The sequence below is a fragment of the Pinus tabuliformis genome, chromosome 7 (genome assembly GCF_031772625.1).
Source record: "Pinus tabuliformis cultivar Carrire ecotype Pingquan chromosome 7, CPIR1, whole genome shotgun sequence".
Classification (NCBI taxonomy): Eukaryota; Viridiplantae; Streptophyta; class Pinopsida; order Pinales; family Pinaceae; genus Pinus; species Pinus tabuliformis.
In genome coordinates, this window is record NC_142293.1 from 476,069,735 (window position 1) to 476,088,540 (window position 18,806).

Here is an 18,806-nt window from a genome sequence, read left to right on the forward strand (position 1 = left end):
ACAAAATTTGATAGTTTATCCAAATACATGGTAAAAACTACAATTTCATTTGAGCTAAACTTCATTTAGGATCTTTCACATTTAAATGAAATTGTCAAATACAATATTAGAGTCCTGTGCGACCCCAAACTTAAAATCTAAAATATATACATTTCATTTATATCTTCCTTTCCTGATATATAAATATATTTCCACATTCTTATTTACATTATTAAAATATGAGAAAAATCTAAAATATGTACATTTCATTTATATCTTGCTTTCGTGATATATATTTCCACATTCTTATTTACATTATTAAAACATGAGAAAGCCCCAAGGGTTAGCTCAACTGGTTGAGTCCCTATTGTTAAGTATCTCACTAATCGGCAGGTCACACGATAAATTCTCCTTGACGCCCTTGGGGTTAGGCCATGCTAGTCTACTCGACGGGCTTATTCCCCCTTTGGGATTGATCGGCTCAGATTTTTCCAAGGGAAAAATTATTAAAATATAAGAATTTAATCTAAAATCACTAAGTAAAATAAGAAATCTAGAAAATAAGAAAGAATTTAATTGGTGATATTTATTTTTTACTTTTAATTATAAATATATTTCTTTCTCTTTCTTTTTTCACATTTTTATTTACATTATTAGAAAACTAAAATTTAATTTACAATTACTAAGTAAAATAATAAATTTGAAAAATAGAAAAGAATCGCATCAATAATATTTATAAGATAATAATTCATTTTGCAAAAAAACCAAGGAATATGAATATGAAGTGAAGTTAAAGACAAAAAAGCTCAAATTACTTATTAACTCTAAGATACAAAAAGTCTGTTATCCTAAATATAGATTATGTTGCTAGTGGGTGTACTTCGATGGTGTTTGTTAAGAATGTTTCATTTTTAAAGCAAGATTCATTTATTCCACATGGGAGATCTTCATGGTAGAGGAACTAACAAGTAACAATAAGTGGAAATTTGGGAATTTGGTCATTACTCGATGTAGTGAAAGAAAAAAATAAAAGATATTAGGTAAGTCTAGATTTTTGGTGACTCTCAACTAATAACCAAATGGACTATATTTCAAATCAGTATTGAGAGCATTTGACTTAGACTTCTTTTACAAATCTTTCAGAATCTATGGAGTGTTTTGATTGACTATCCTTTAAATCCATTATCAAAGAACTCAACTTACAACCATTAAAATATCCAAGGAAATTTTGGAGCTCTCTGTTGGAACATTCAGTTATTGAGAAATTTGGGATGGCTCTATAACCAAAGTTTTTGACATGAAGATATAGAGTTTGGTTATATCTATTTTGTTTGATGTCTATTAATATTTATCAAACATTTAATTTATAAGAATATATTAATATATATTTTTAACAAAATTTGATAGTTTGTCCACATACAGAGGTGAAAACTACAATTTCATTTGGACTAAATGTCATTTCCAATCTTTCACTTTTAAATGGATTTGTCAAATACAATAATAAAGTCCTGTACGAGGCCAAAAATCAAATATAAATTATATAGATTTTTTTATTTTTTTTCTTTCCCTCTTAAATATAAAGATCTTTCTTTCCTGATATATAAATATATTTCCATATTCTTACTTACATTATTAAAAGATGAAATTTTAATCTAAAATCACTAAGAAAAATAATAAATCTGAAAAATAGGAAAGAACCCGATTAATAATATTTTTTTTACTCTTAGTTATAAACATCTTTCTTTTCTTATTTACATTATTAAACTATTAAAATTTAATCTAAAATTAGCACTTAAAATAATAAATTTGAAAAATAGAAAAGAATCCCATCAATAATATTTATAACTATAAGATAATAGTTAGTTTTGAAAAATTCCAAGGAATATGAAGTGAACCCCATTAGTTGGTTCAAATGTCACCAAATGACATTGATGTGATTAATCCAAAAGACATACTTATTACAATATGAAGTGAAGTTAAAGGCCAAAAAGTTGAAATTTCTTATGAACTCTAAGATATAGAAAGTCTAGATTGTGAGTTATCCTGAATATAGATTATATTGTTCGGTGGGTGTATTTCGATGGTGTTTGTTAATGAGATGCCATTTTTAAAGAAAAATTCATTTAATCTAGATTAGAGATCTTCATGGCAGAAGAACTAACAACTAACAATAAAGTGAAGATTGTGAGTCTTTGGTCATTATTGGAGGTAGTGAATTTTTTTTATTAAGGAAGTCCAGGTTTTTGGTGACTCTAAACTAGTAACCAAATAGACTATCTTTCAAATTAATATTGAGAGCATTTGACTTAGACTACTTCTATAAATCATTCAGAATCTATTCATTGTTTTGATTTACCATTCTTTAAATCCATTGTCAAAGAACTCAACCCACAATATATAAACTATTGAATGAATTTTTGGAGTTCTCTGTTGAAACATTCATTTATTGAAAAATTTGTGATGACTCCATAACCAAAGCTTTGACATCAAGATGTGGATTTTGGTTATATCTATGATGTTTGTTTGTATTGCAAGATATGTCTATCTTAATTTGCTGATCCTGGTGTAATTTTTCACCATAGTTTTTATGAAAGTGTAATCATATTTAATTTTTCATATTATCGTTTTTTATAATTGAATAATATCTCGATCTTTGTTATTAAAAAAAATCCAAATAAATAGCTCTAATTGAACCTAACATGTATATTTCTTTCGTTAAAAATAGAAACTTTCTTTCTTTTAAGAAAAACTCTACAATAACCATTCAAATTAAAATTCAATTTAAAAATCATTTATTGCAAAAATATATGCAGAGTGTGTGAAAGAAAAGAATATATATATATATATATATATATATATATATATATATATATATATATATATATATATATATAATCGTGTGAGTTTGAATGCTAGATATGTTAAAGAAATCGAGGAGATTTGAATGTATTGATTGGCAAGAGAGTCTGCACTCCAACCACAACGAATGAAAATTTATCATTAATCAATATAACTCGATGCTTCAATACGAAACAATTCCAATATAAAATCAGGCATCAATGTCTCAAACAATGAACAGAACACGTCTAATACCGTTCAAGCTGTATTCAAAATTATTTCTGGACCCCAGCTTTTTCATGCGATTGAGCTTTCATATTCCTGCCAACACTTTTATGTTTGAGTGAAGTATATCCTTTAATAAAGTTATTAACGTACTCGATATTCTGTTTTTATTTTAATATGTTTCGGTGAAATGACAAATTCGTTGCGTTTCATAATATACAGCTAATGTTCAAACTCTATTTTATTAATTTATTATTTTTTAAAGAATGGATGTATATCCTTTATTTTATTTTATTTTATCCTTTATTTTATTTTATTTTATTTGATTTACTAAAGGGTATTTTCAATCTTTATCTTATATTGCCCGAGTTTATTGTTTGGTTTTAATATGGTTAAAAGATTCATAAAATTTAGTTATTAAATTGATAATTATATATCAATTTTTTATAATTTTAATTATTGGGAAAGAGACCGTTTATTTCCAAAGTTTTTCCGAAACACTAACAGTAGTCCGATTGTAGATGCCGATAATTGTACCAACTATGTTTTGTGATTTTTTTATGGGTTAGAATGGATTTTCTTTTGGGGTGGGGTTAGGATGGAATTAAGCAGATTAATAATAATAATGTGGTGGTTAGTTACAAGTATTAATTTAGGTTGATGTATAAAAAAAATTGTTGTAAACAAAAATGTGATTACTAAAATTTATAAAAATATACATATTCAATTTCTTGATTTTTAAATCTATAATAATATATATATACTTTACTTCTCGATTGATTTGAGTTTGTAACCTTTCAAAATAAACACTCAGTCTCAGACATCAAGCCCACTTAGACTATATACATACACGATGCTAAATACATTACCGTAAATAAACAAGAATTTTTTTAATTTTTTTTAAGCCCACTTAAACGATATATATACCCGATGCTAAATACATCACTGTAAAAAAACATAGGAGTTGTCTATAATGCGACTTTTTGAGATTCCGGTGACGGCGGAAGAAATTGAGATGAAATCATGATTTGTTGCAGTTAAAATGGTTTTTTAACTGCATATTCGGATTCAGCACCCTGAAAAACCCCTGGGACGCTTTCATTGTGCAGAAACTAGTTATCAAACTTCGATTTCAATAAATCACTGCCGGATTTTCACCGGAAAAAATCGCCGGAAAGGCTTTCAAAAAGTCGCGTTAAAGACTACGGCAAAAACATATAGGTAGCTCAGTGTTTGACCGTTCCGTGCATCCTTTATTGGCCAAAATTACGAATATCAATGTGCTATACATCCATTAATGTGGGGCTGTATATGTTACCTTATGTGATATTCATCCATTAATGACATACAAAATTTAACACATTCCAAAATTATTCAGCAGTTTCTATTTCCAATCCTATAGAAACATAAATGAGCGCTAAGTACCTGTGACACGACATTCGTGCATTCGAAAGCATGCTATATATGCATGAAAGCCATACATATCCATGTATATTCCAGCAACTCGATCACCCTACCTCGGGAAGCTCCAGTATTCAATGTATCTGCGACCATTGTCAGACTTGTCCCGTCTCTTCCTGCAACCTTCGTTGGCTTCCTCGTCTACCACCGTTTTCCAAATTCCGGTTTATTTTGAATTTAGTAAAGGCGTTAAAGGAAATCAAATTTGAATTTTGAATTTGTAATTTTGTCCATATTTTATTTGGTTAGAAGGCGGCTTTTTGGCTCGTGGTTCATGTTTGTTTTTTTTGAAGGGGAGCCGCTGAACACATTATTCCTTGGCACCGAAAAGCTGTGGAAGCTACTTCGTATTCGGAACCTCATTATCTCATCACGGATTGGGCATGGACGCTAGTGAAAGAAGGCAGAACTAGTGAAATAATAGACGAGAGAATCCGGCAAGGCGGGGCGGAGAGCATGATGAATAGAGTTGTTTCAGTGGGTATTCTGTGCGCACATGTTATGGTGGCATTCAGACCTCGAATGGTGGACGTTGTGAGGACGCTGGAGGGTGAGGGAGACATTCCTAAAATTCTAGACAGGCCTTTGCCGCTTATGTTACATGGTCCGTCTCTGTTAGACCAATTAAACGATTCTTCCCTTTTTCCTTGTAGCATTTCTGGGCCTGCCTTCAGCAGATGTAGGTAACTGCATTTCTTCCATTAGAGCACTACCCGAAGTGTGGGCGGTAATTGCAAAACATTTGATAGTAGACAGTTCAGTTCTGTGAAGTAATTTGTATTATAATGTCCAGGAAATTAGTTTGAATTTAAGTGTTTAGTTGTCATGTAAACTCGTCGAACTTGTACCAGTCTGTGGTGCTTTCAGTGAACCTGTTGTTAATATATATAGTTGCCCTTCCTGGAAAATGAATTTCAATCCAATCTATGGCTGCCCATTCTTCCATGTCCCTAATACATTTATGAAATATTTTATTGTCGCCGATATTGCTGTGGAATTAGCGGTGGATCGAATCTGAGCATTAAATCCTTCTTTACGGGATAACTGATGGCTTACATTTCCAATTGGGTTGAAGGCCTCCATGCTCATGCTTACCACTCACGGTTAGTGCGATGAGTTTCATAATTTCTACTTTAAATTTTTCACATTTTTGAAGTGGGGAACGTGGAGTTTCATATTTTACAATTAAATGCCTCATTTTTCAAGGAGTAGGATTATGGCATCCATGTTCATGCTTTCCATTTGGTACCATTCACGTTTTAAAGGTGCTTTTTTTTAATAAATCAATAATATGCTTATTTTTTCCCTTCACTAAATTATTAGGTGGATAAATTACACTGATGCTAAGAATTTTTTTTAATGAACCATTAATAAATAGAAAAGTTTAGTTTTGCAGTTTTCAGGTTATTGAGATCAAGATTTTCTTAGTCCATGGCATAAAGTGTGGCTTATCGTGATAATTTTTATTTAATATTCAATACTGGCTAATTAAGAACCTACATTCTCTCTTTAGTGGACATGTTTGACATTTATTATAAATATTTAGCAAAATAAAAGTATAATAAAAAATAAAATTATAATAATTTGATTTGTTTTTTGAAAGAATATATATTTTTGAAAATTTTATATGTATTTTTTAAGAGTAAAATAAATATGTGCATAGACATGTTTATTTTGGAATATCTCTATGAAATATTCTAGTATGAAATTTTATCTTTAAAGTAGTTGTCATTTTTTGTTTTAATTAAATTGATTAATTAAAAATATCATATAAATAAGTGTCATATCAAGTGAGTTATGGTTATTTTGAGCATGTGCTATTGATAAGCCATGGTATTAGCTCATGATATTGTAACAAAGTCTATTTACATATTATGAAGGTACATGGTAACGTGAATGCAAATCTCTGTTGTTAAAAATTCATGTTCCAAGTTTTATTAGGCCGATAGGCCTTCCCTTTGAAAGAGACTTTCGTCGTCCCTTTCAATCTCAGGTTGACACCTGGCATCTATATTCGGTCGGCTTCTGTTTATTCTCTGTGCCGAGAACTTCCGGGTTTCCGTTTATTCGGCGGGTTTCTGTTTATTCGCGCCGAGAACTTCCTGCTTTCTCTGAGGTTCATTGCCGCAACTCCTCTTTTCTTCCTCTCTTGATTTTCTTGTTTGCCGACATCGACATTTCTTGTTATTCTTTAGCAGAGATGGCCTTCTCGTCTGTCTCCGTGACGGTGCTGATGCTCTCTGTCGCCTTCCTGTTGATTAATCTCTTCGCACCTTCCGCCAATGCAGAGGCTCCCGCTCCTGCTCCCTCGTCCGATGGTAAGATCTCGGCCTTTTATTCTTTCTTTTTTTCTGCTTTTTTGGCATCATGTGAACTGGTACCTGCTATTTTATTAGACAGATCAGAGTTTACCCTCAGTAACTGTGACTGGAAGTTAACCATTTAGGGGGCTACATTGATTATATCCTGAGTTTATCCCTTGGGATTTGAATATGGGATTCAACAAAGAATATAAGGATCGGAAATTGTATGCTCAATGAAAGATCTGATACCAAGTGGTCTGTAATCTTTGATGGCAGTTGATGTGTGCTAAATGAACACAGAAGCAAAAACAAGATTAAATACCCACAAGATACAAAAGCAAGGAAGCACGCACATAATTTTTCTCGTCTCTCGTGTGTGTTTGCTTCTGCATGTTTTAATATATGAGCATATATCACTTACAGATGGAAAGCCCACAAGAAATGTATAGCTCTTGAATTGAAGGTTCAAGCTTTTGGCAGCTGACTTCCTACTATGAATGGTTTTTGATAACCATAGTTTGATTTTGTTTTGGGAAGTTTTTGCTGGTCCCTGAGTCCTGTATTTAAGGTTTTGGTGTTAACATTTGGCTTCATGGTTTATGGTTTTTACCAAGTTTATTCGTATATGATAAAAATTTGGTTGCCAAAGCCTTAGCTGTTGAAGTTACATAAAACCTTGATTTATTCAGACCATTAGCATCCTACTCTCTCGTGGCTTTTTTTTCACCCAATATTTGCTTCATGAATATCTTCAACTTTGGAGCAACATGGTTAGGACTTCGGTTTCTACACAGCTTATCTTATGTGTTTTATTGCAGAACAGAGGTTTGAATTGTAGCCGGATGAAGAGAGGGTCTACAGTCTGACTCGAGCTCCGCATAGGCAGGTAAGGCCTTGGTCCCGAGCGCTGCTCAGGCAAGGTCTTGTCTCAGTGTCCAGTATTGAATTCTGCTGATTATTGCTTCAGCCATGGCAACTTATGTGCCAACTGCCTATCAGAATGGGACTACATCTCCTGATTGGCTTAACAAAGGAGACAATGCATGGAAAATGGTAGCGGCCACGCTTGTGGGTATGCAGAGCATGCCGGGCCTAGTCATCCTACATGGCAGCATAGTTAAAAAGAAGTGGGTTGTAAATTCTGCTTTCATGGCACTCTATGCATTTTCTGCTGTTATGATCTGCTGGGTTACATGGGCATATAAAATGGCATTTGGGCATAAATTGCTTCCTTTGGGGATATGATATGCATTGCTAGATCAGTGTTTCAAGACATGTGGCTACTTCCCTGCCATCAATGTGTGATTCAAATCCCTAGGTTAAGCACATTAATCTATGTCAATGTTAATGAGTTTACAAAGAATGCCATCCATGATTATGGGGAAGCATTTCTAGGTTCGACTCCTAGGTTTTCCTTGAGAAAAATATAATGTATTTTGCTTTCTGTGGAAGGGGTTTACAGTATATATATATTTCTACTTCTCCAGGTTGGACCTCGGTTAACAAAGGATCGCGAAAGATTTCCTCCAAATAACGTCCTGCTAATGCTGGCTGGAGCAGGTCTTTTATGGATGGGGTGGTCTGGATTTAATGGAGGGGATTCTTACTCTGCCAACATTGATTCGTCAATGGCAGTATTAAATACCAACATTTGTGCAACCACCAGTCTCCTGGTATGGACTTGCTTGGATGTCATATTTTTTGGAAAACCCTCTGTCATTGGAGTTGTCTAGGGAATGATAACAGGACTTGTCTGCATTACTCCTGCTGCAGGTACTGTTTTAATGCTTATCTTTTTTAATTAATACCAATAATTCATTCACTATGAAAATAAAATCAAATGCCTAAAGAGTTCACAATTAAATTGTAGGAAGGGGTTTATGACAGCTTTAAGGAATCTAATTAGCAATTTTAGATGACTGATGCGTGGCTCTATCCTCTGTGAACTCAAAATAAGATGAAATTCAGATGAAATTGGAAGAGACTTGGACCTAATTTAAAATACTGTTGAACTGAATTAAGATGAAATTGGAAGAGACTTGGACCTAATTAAAACACTGTGGAACTGAACTTCCTAGTTCAAAACAAAGAGCAATCTGATCATCCTTGGTATTAGAGGACATTTCTTCTTTTTGGTATTGAAACCTAAACTTTGATTTAAAAAATGTGTGTGCATATATCTCAAAAAAAAATGTCCATTTTCACCTCCATTCAATATTGCTTTATATTGAGGCATTTGCAAGTTACCCAAGAAGATGTCTTGATGTCCATTATCTATGTTCCTTGTGCTTCAGGTGTTGTGCAAGGATGGGCAGCAATTGCAATGGGTGTGTTGTCTGAAATTATCCCGTGGTTTACAATGATGGTTTTGCATAAGAGATCAACCTTATTACAGAAGGTTGATGACACGCTCGGTGTATTCCATACTCATGCTGTTGCGGGAGTATTGGGTGGCGCACTAACTGGTCTTTTCGCAGAGCCTGCTCTATGTTCACTCTTCTTACCAGTCAAAAATTCGAAGGGAGCCTTATATAGAGGTCCGAGTGGGGTGCAGTTCCTTAAGCAGCTGGCTAGAGCTTGTGGAACCAAAAATTTTCATATATAAATAAACATCCAAAGACTAAGAAAGAGTTATAAGCAAGGACTGAATAGTCCAATCATAAGCCATGAACAATAAACAAATAATTCATGCGAATGTAACTCTTCTAGAAGTTATATAATTTATACATGTATTAAGCATAAAACTATAGAAATCCTACTACAGAAACCCTTGATTCTTATAATGTGAACTGGCATTGCTAAATTAAAAGAGATTTGTGGAAGAAATTACATTCTACACTCGCAGAATTACCCGACCCTTTTCTTCATATCAAGAATCCATTCAAATTCTAGTCGGCCGGCATAAAAGACATGTTCGTCTGAATATGAAATGCTATGAGGTGAAGAGGTTTGAAAACTTGCCTGGAGCGATGACCTCTGTCACAGCTAAACTTGTAGCTAAAAATAGGCTGATGAACTGTTACTGATATGCACGATTGTGGCATTGATGCGAAGATCAACATGAATTTCGGTATGTTTTCTGGTTGTTTTTAATGCTTGTTTGTCAATTCTTCCATGAACATCATTGACATGGCAAAGGTGGTTAGACTAAATTTGGGCATTATTCAAGTAGAAAAGTAGTTGTTGGCAATTTTGGCATGAACAAAAAAGGTGTAGTTTTTGCTTGCCGTTGTGGATTTAAGAGACCATTTGGGTCATGGCCTCTTCTTTCAGCTTCATACTTATATTCAGCAGTATTGCAGGCCTCCTACTTGCAGTAAAAAATGGATATGCCTACTCTACTTTAGACGAAAATATGGATATGCCTACTCTACTTTAGACGAAAATATGGATATGCCTAATACCAATGTTAATGATGAGGACATAAGAGGAAACGTTATGGAAACTGTGTCAAGCGTTGAAGATACTCCACATGGAGAAATAGCTGCAGAGATGATTGACAGTGTCCCCTCAATCTCGAAACAAGTGCAACGACATGTGATCTGTTCATAGGGACATGGGTTCGAGATGACTCCTATCCTCTTTTTTAGGCTGGCCAGTGCCCTTATGATGATGACAGATATAACTGCAAGGGTAATGGAAGACCGGATTCCGATTATGAGAAATGGAGATGGCAGCCCAGCGGGTGTTCAATTCCGAGGTAAAAATAGCCATCCTTATTTTGATAGTCTATTTCCAAGAATTTTTTGGAATAATATGGATAGGAGTGAGATAAAATTTTCATTTCACTCTTAATTTCAAGAAAGGGCCTGGATTTGTTTAATAGATGGAATTTGAGCATCGGATTTACGTTAGATGACGATGTCGTGCCTGGCAGATCCGAAGGGTTTATTTTTGGCTGCTATTTGATTTTTCTATTACTATTTGTTTTAGGTATTTGGCAATCTTTCTGATTTTTGACAGACACTCTGTAATCTTCACAATTTTTTGGCTCTGTGAATGCTATACTAAGTCTTTCGGACTGCTTTTGCTCCATTCTTGTTTAATATGATTGGGTTATTTTACTAATCCGCTAAATGTGGCGGTTATTTACGGGGTGTTGCTTCATGAGTTTTCCTATGCGGTATCTCAACTTAAAACGCAGCTTGGCACTAATTTGATCAAATTATCAATGTTTTTGTGGCAAGAGGAAGCAAACAATTTATCGGCAGAGAGGTTTCTTGGGATAGTGGGGAGTTTCGAAACTTTGAAGGAACTTGACATTGGACTTTGGCCATCGCTTGAAAAGATGTTGGTTCCTTTCTACAAGCTACTCGAGAGACTTCCCAATCTAGAGCGTTTGGAGGTTCGTTGCATGTCTATTCGGGTAAGGAATTCATTTTTATGCTAATTTCTTCTTACTCTTATTCTAATTATGCATGTATAATGTTAAAGCCTTGCTTCCCATGGTATGATGACAATATGGAGTCCAAAGCTGTGTTGTGTATTTATGTGCATCGTGGGCAAACTGACCCGCTCTTTATTTATGTGCATCGTTGGTGTGCATTAGCAAAGGCTAGGGCTAAAATCTCATCTAGGGCAGAGTTGACTGATATGCTTTCTAATTTAATGCAGGAGCTAGCCAGAGATCCAGTACCAGCACGCTTAAGCATTCCGTTGATTAATCTTCAATTCTTAGGGGTAGATTTAGTTCAATTAGATGATAGGGAAATCATCGTGGTAGGTTGCTTGCTTCAGAGCACTCCTGCTCTTAAAATTATGGACTTCAGCTTACCAGAGGAATATGCGAAGACACAATATATAAAGTTTTTGGAAAGGATATCGGAATTGGGGAGAGCTTCCACGCAGACAAGGATACACAAAGAGTGGTACCATAGGAGCCGCTGAAAGATACTCACTTCAGTAACCGTTGATTAAACATATAATAATGGAAGATACATATTCATATATTTTATTTTATAGTGTTCAAATGTATTTCAGAGGAATTTCCTTCTCGAGGTTTACTGTTTGAACAATTGATGGTATTCACTGTGTAGGCTTTCATAAATCACAATATTATATATCGAATGGACATCATTTTCAGACATCGATAACAATTGTATCAGCGTGAATATAATTGTAATTTAGGCGTTCAAAGCTTTGACTAAGAAGAATTTGTTAAACACAATGGGCATTAATACTAAATTTTTTTTTCTATTATTCTTCATCCTACAGTATTAGATGAGAAACCCAGCTTGTGTTAGACTGAGGTGCCATAAATGGACAAGTTCCTCATTCTCATGTTATCCATGATGATGAACCAGCCCATAGATGGATAAATTTTACATTATCTTGGAGTTTCAAGTTACCAGTTGCTTGTGTGCAGTGTCTCAAGTATTGTAATTTCTTTTATTACAGTAAAATATGGAATGTATTGTAATTTCTTTTATTACACTAAAATATGGACTGCTTTTGCTCCATTCTTGTTTAATATGATTGGGTGATTTTACTAATCCGCTAAATGTGGCGGTTATTTCATTTCCTTTTTCTTTTTCTCACTAAACTGGATCTGCTATGCTGAAGTGCACTTCTGTAATCTAATGTTTAATTGTTAGCGAAAGAGATTAGTAAGCTTAACACTGTGGTTCTGCAAAATTAACTGTAAATCAATTGAACTGGAGGGTTAGTAAAGGGTTATTGTTGCATCAGATACACTAACTAAACTGTGAGTTAAATGCATTAAGTTTTAAAGGTTTCAACTTACTTTCAAGTGTTTTCTAAATTAAATTTTGATTATTTTAAACTTGTCTAACCTCCCTGGAATGTTACCATGCTCATCTCTAAACACCCCCTGCCCCGCAAGACCTATATTGCCCTTGGATCTCCTATCAAAACAGAATTTACTCAATGCAGAGCGACTCCAAGTCTGGATGCAGCCTGCCATTTATGCAAAAACTTTCCTGAATTGTAGAAGATTTTATAAGTAATTTTGAGATGATAATATATTAAGTTTGACTGAAGAAATGAAATAATTGACCTCGTTGACAATGTATAGTGTTTTACAAAGTGGGCATGTCAATTGCGAGGACTTCTGCTCGCTGTACTGTTAATAATTATAAAATCTATAGTGTTTTACAAAGTGGGCATGTCAATTGCGAGGACTTTTGCTCGTTGTACTGTTAATAATTATAAAATCATTCATAATGGTTTCTTTGACTGGAATTGTTGTGTAAAATTCTTCTCTGTTGTGGAATCAAGGATGGGTGCTACTTTGAACGGAGGCAAACCCAAGAAGGGTTCGATAGTAGCAGTATTTGGCCTGGGGGCTGTTGGGCTTGCTGTAAGTACTAATAACAAGTGCCCTCTTTATGTTCCACTGTATGCATATTAGTATATGTTGCAGTTTTAAAGTCCTCAAACCTTTTTCTAGGGACTATTCTGTTCACTTCCCCTACCTGCATTTTCATTGGGACCAATATGATGAGGGTAGAGTTTAATTATATGTTAGCCTTCTGACCCGAGTTTAACTACGCAGGCTTGTGAAGGTGCAAGAATTGCAGGAGCTGCTCGAATAATTGGAATCGATTTCAATAATGAGAGATATGAACGAGGTAATTGTATATTTCCCACTTCCATTATTGGAAAATCTTTGTACATATGTTGATATGTTGACTTGTAGAATTGCCTTTTTAACCCTTTCTTGTAATCTTTCCTTTCTCAGCAAAACAATTTGGAGTAACGGAATTTATATACCCTAAAGAGTACGAAAAACCTATTCTGCAGGTACATTGAGCTGCCCAAAATGATCATCAAACTCTCTCCCAGATCAGAGTATTGGTTGCTTTTGACTAGTGTTGTACTTTAGTACTTAGGTGGGGGAGATTTTAAGTTTTCGCATGGAGTGCACTCATTCACCATCCATTCAAAGCAGTGTAGACTCTTAATTTCCAAACACTTATAAAAAATGTTTACAGGTAATTGCGGAAAAAACTGATGGAGGGGTGGACTGCAGCGTCGAATGCACAGGGAGTATTGAGGCCATGGTTCAAGCTTTGGAATGCTGCCATGATGTACTAGCTCTTGGTTTCCTTTGGTTTAAGATACATCAATCATTTCAATTCTAAGCTGTAGCTTTAAAGTTTAAATTGATTGCTTCGATTTAATTAAGAAAATGCAGGCAATGCATATGTTTGATATCAGAGTTATGTTTTTGCAGGGTTGGGGTGTAGCCGTTTTAACAGGGGTCCCTCATTCAGACGCAGTCTTTAAAACGAATCATGTAAACTTTCTAAGCGAGAAAACGTTGAAAGGAACCTTCTTTGGAAATTACAAGCCTCGTACTGATTTGCCAGGCCTTGTAGAGGTGTATTTGAATGGGGTAAGACTTCATAACATAGTTGTAACAGCTTATTCAAACCATAATTGTAGATAATACTGTGTGGTCATATTTCCCAGTTGTTTTTTTTTTGTCCGTACCATTACGGTTTTAATCTTTCCTTCCTTGATTGTTAAATTTGCAGGAGCTTGAACTGGATAAATTTGTTATAGACAAGGTTTCTTTTGCTAACATCAACAAGGCATTTGATCACATGCTTAAAGGAGAGGGTTTGAGAACTGTAATTAAAGTCATCCAGGATTAGTGACAAATATGAACACAGTTGGAATATCTCCAATGTTATGAAGGCATGCTGAATTATTTCAAACTGTTATGTGATTAATGTCGTGGCTTTTATGTGTAACTATGGTATGCAATTAAAGTCCTGGAAAGCATGTAAACAGTTATAATAATTTTAGGGTAAGTATGATGTTTAAGTTTTGACACTGCTTCCAAAACAACCATCCAAAAGGTCATTACTATAATAGCTTGATTAGAAATAGATTGAATGAGAAGGTCCAGATGGGGTATTCAATCATCTCCATCCATCTATTCTGCATCCTCAGTGCTTACTTGAACAATATATCAGCCTTCATATTTATCCCTTGCAGACATGCTGAAAAGATAATGACATGGAATTTTTCCTTGCTTCTCTGATTCCGTCCAATGATGGGCCAGCTCCAAATTTTCCTGATTGAAATTTCCATTTGACCTCTCTGCAATGTGTTTGGAATCTCTTATCACCTGTAGACAATTTAAACCTTTCTCTATTGCTATTTTCAGAATCTACCAAAAAGCATAAAGTTCTGCTCTGTTGTTTGATCCATCTCCTACAGCTCTGCTTTGAAACTGATCTCGTAATTGTCTCTTAAAGTAATGCCTCATGATCCACAATAGCTGGGATTACCTTGACAAGCCTCGTTGAAATAACTCCACACTATTGTTATATATATATCTGGGGATCTTAGTATTATTTGTTTCTTTTCCTTTAAAGGTGGTTGTGTCCCTTAATATGCATATCTATTCTTGTGTCAAACTTGATTAGGAATAACATCTTTGTTTTGAATTCTTTTCATTTCTTGCTACCCAAATAGCTTAAGTCACTATACAAGGACAGTCTGATGCCCACATGTAGTTAATACAGAATGTATTTTGAAAACTAGGATTTAGCTTTGTAGTGCTTGAATCATCATTTCATGTTGGTTTTCATTTGTTAGTAGCCAGATCATTTCTCTTACAATATGATTGTAATATCTTTTGTTTCTCTTACAATATGATTGTAATATCTTTTGTTTCTCTTCTGTGGGAAATTTTGTACAGGAGTTCAAACAATGTATATAAATAGAAAGATGCAGAAAATGACAGTCAAATTTTGTACTCAGAATTATGACAAGAAAGCCCCTGCTGGGTTTGTGAGGAAAGAGAGCTTCAACACCAGTTCTGTCTCCAACCGCCAAGATGATCAGTACGCTACTAACATGTTTAGTGAAGAATTTCTGCTATTCTCTTGTAATCTATAGGCCCCCAAAGCTCCTCATAGATGAGAATATTTGCAGGATGTTAATATTGTTGTAAGTTTGTAGTAGTTGTGGAATGACTTACTTTTGTGCTGCTTCTCATCTTCAACAACAAGAGCTTTGGTGGTGAATAAGCAGAATCCATGTCCTGCCTTGTGAAGCAGCTCTCCACTATGATAGCGTTCTTTGTAATGTCTCTGATAAATCCTTTAGACTTCTATTTCATTCTGTAATATGATGGGATTCACTCTACAAGATTAGGGGATTCACTCTACAGAGTCCATGTCATACCTTCTGAATCAGCTCTCCACTTATGTTAATTTTCTCTGTAATGACCCTAATAAATCCTATATAATGAGATTTCATTTTGTAATATGATGGGATTTCACTCTACAAGATTGGTTTCAGTTTTACTTGTATTGTGGTATATGAAATTTCTCAGTTTTACTTGTAATAGGATGGGATTTCATTCTGTAATATCATCATCATCAACTCCAAGCATTGCAAGTGATGGATGAGTTTGGATGTCACAACTCCCAGAGTTTGCTCCAGATACATCCTCAATCAATTCATCTAATTCCATGGACATTGTCAATTACCTCTTGGTCCAATAAGGTAGATCATCTCCTTCTCCTCGTAGTAATTTCAACAATTTTCCTTCAACCGATCATTTTGGGTGCCTGTTTGAGGGATTGGAGAATAACGAAGATGAGCCTAAGAAGGACAATGACGATCAAGAAAGGTAGAGACCATCATCCATTGTCTGCAGTTCTATAAAATAAAGAACATGAAAAATATTTTAAGTGATAAGATAATGTCTGCTACTCAGGCACTGCATCAATGTATACTTTATTGTTCTCATCAATCTCCCCACTGATGAGCATCCAAGATAGCAGAGTGAGAACTTTACTTTTCAACCATTGTCACAAGGGGAGAGCACCATAAACCTGCAAGTACCACGTTACCACGTTATCCATTTAGAGGTTTTAAATGAGAATCCCCAACTAGTCTTGCATTTTACTCACAAATTTTGACCTAAATTACCCGTAAACCACAAAGGCTAATAATGATCCTGCTTGCTTCACTAGTATTAACAAGTAAACAATGCATTAATTTATATTAATCAGCAAACACACCAAAAACATCCCTTTACTATATACTTTGAACTAAGTTCGCCGAGTACGCAGAGATAGGCAGCACCCCATTTTTAAACTTCAAGTGCCAGAGGAAAATGTTAAAATTTAAAGAACAGAACTGAAATTTATATCGATGGGATCCATACAGAAGGAAGAAGATCATGTGAAAATTAGAAAATCCGAAACTGAATGTGAAAATTGAGAAAATTGAAAATCTCAGAAAGCAACTCTGTAAACTGAAGAGTTCACAGCTCTTAAAGATCAACCGTTGGCCACCACAACCAACTGGCAGCAAAAATATCAGACTAAAATTACTCCCTAGACAGGTTCATGCAAAATATATGATAGACCATTGAAAATCTGAGAAAATGAAATTGTAAACTGAAAAGTCCTGCGCTTTTAATATTCACTGTTGGCCACCACAACCAAAACTCTGCAAAACATCAAACTCCTAGAATAACTTTCCACACAGGTTTATATGACAGGGCATGGAAAATAGAAATAAGACCTTGAATAAAATCATTGTACATGAAGAACACCGAGCAAACATTATGAATGAAAAATACCAGGCATCAGAATAGAACATATAAATCACAATTCTAGATTGTTTCAAAGGGAGGTAAGTCCAATTTAGTGAGGGAACCCTAACTCAACATCTCTTACGATGTGGAGACATGTGTCGAAGGAGTGGGTCATGTCCCCTGCAATAGGGAAAGGGACGACTGGTGAAGGAGATGCAGTGTCAAGTTTATTAGGGTAGGGGGCACATCCCCTGGCAAGTTAGACTGAATAAAACAAGAAACAAAGTGATCACTTACAAGATCATAGGCTTCGTGAACAACAAGATCCAGAGCGGCATCTGTAAACCCCTAAAGCAACACCTCTCTCTGCAAGACAAATCGCTACATCTTTCATCTGTAGTCTAGCAACTTTCTTGAGCTCATCATGAGAAAGAGGATCAAATACAACTATCTCATCAAGTCTATTCAATAACTCTGGCCTGAAATGTCTTCTAACCTGCAACAATATTCAAAGGCATGTCAAAGCACCGCAGCCAACTTCGTGATAAAATTATATGAAAAAGATGCATACACAGAGTCCAGGAATGTGTGTGCATACTTCTTGCATGACATTCTCTCTTGCGGTTTTTATTGTTGTGTGGCCAGACAATGCAGCAAGCAAGTGCTCTGCTCCAAGGTTGGATGTCATGATAATGACTCTGTTTGAGAAACTAACAGTGCGACCTTGGCAGAAAATATGTAAGGAAACAAAACAACGGAAGCAAGGAACACAACTGATGGCAGAGTCTCCCTTGCTCTTTTCAACATTCCTATAGTCTTCTCACAACACTAAATTTTTAGAAACAGTGCAGTGCTTTCTTTCCCTTGCCACAATTCAATTTTGATGAAAAAAAAAACCATCTGCATGAAAAACTGCCTATTAAACAGTTACCCCTCCTTCCTTTTAGCTGCAATATGGGCAGATTCTCTCATGATTTTTTCGGTTACATGCTCAATAGAAATTTGGAAGCAAGTCATATGTTTCTTTTAACCAGTGTGGGTCGGCCACGTCCACTACAAGCCTAGATTTGCAATAATTACAACTTAAATATTTAACATAAGGATATCCTGATAATAATTTCCAACCACGTGGCAAAGTGACAAAACATGTGTTTAACACAAGGCAATCCTTAGTCTCATGGAAAAGCATTGGAGAGGTTACCTCACTTTCTATCAAAAATAGATATAAATGGCAGTACCAATCCACAGAAGTGATGTTTGAAAGCATTTCTTCAACGAGTACAGCTGCAGAGTCTGAAAGACTGGCCTGCATAGTTTAGCACTCCCACACATATTCCATGTTCCCACCAGCTTTCATAGTGCATGTGTTTACAAGGCGCTTGCAATTCTTGCGTGGATCATTGACAGATCTATGTTACTTTTGACACTGAGCCCAAGTAAAAAATTTAAAACGAGTTATACATAACACAAGA

General features: G+C 35.0%; 1 protein-coding gene, 1 long non-coding RNA gene and 2 pseudogenes across 3 annotated transcripts; all 4 read left to right on the plus strand.

The window, feature by feature from the left end:
* The first annotated feature begins 6,634 nt into the window (after window positions 1-6,634).
* Window positions 6,635-9,411, plus strand: LOC149248024 (ammonium transporter 3 member 1-like; annotated as a pseudogene). Its single transcript, XR_016264144.1, has 4 exons — window positions 6,635-6,821; window positions 7,625-7,994; window positions 8,039-8,579; window positions 9,101-9,411. The product of XR_016264144.1 is annotated as an ammonium transporter 3 member 1-like (transcript).
* A 632-nt stretch (window positions 9,412-10,043) lies between these two features.
* On the plus strand, window positions 10,044-12,639 carry LOC149248025 (uncharacterized). Its single transcript, XM_089455983.1, has 3 exons — window positions 10,044-10,506; window positions 10,994-11,172; window positions 11,421-12,639. Exons 1-3 carry the CDS (start codon window positions 10,374-10,376, stop codon window positions 11,691-11,693), a joined length of 585 nt encoding a protein of 194 aa, XP_089312109.1. The 5' UTR covers window positions 10,044-10,373; the 3' UTR covers window positions 11,694-12,639.
* Window positions 12,640-13,131: 492 nt separating this feature from the next.
* Window positions 13,132-14,217, plus strand: LOC149248026 (alcohol dehydrogenase 1 pseudogene; annotated as a pseudogene).
* A 100-nt stretch (window positions 14,218-14,317) lies between these two features.
* On the plus strand, window positions 14,318-15,689 carry LOC149248027 (uncharacterized). The gene is made up of 2 exons (XR_016265703.1): window positions 14,318-14,468; window positions 15,481-15,689. It is a non-coding gene; the product is annotated as an uncharacterized LOC149248027 (long non-coding RNA).
* The last annotated feature ends 3,117 nt before the right edge of the window (window positions 15,690-18,806 follow it).

Excerpts from the sequence above, each read along its gene's own strand:
- LOC149248025 (XM_089455983.1), top strand. The coding sequence starts at position 10,374 with ATGACTCCTATCCTCTTTTTTAGGCTGGCCAGTGCCCTTATGATGATG. Across the intron at positions 10,507-10,993 it reads AGCGGGTGTTCAATTCCGAG|AGGAAGCAAACAATTTATCG; the intron begins GTAAAAATAGCC and ends TTTTGTGGCAAG. Across the intron at positions 11,173-11,420 it reads TTCGTTGCATGTCTATTCGG|GAGCTAGCCAGAGATCCAGT; the intron begins GTAAGGAATTCA and ends AATTTAATGCAG.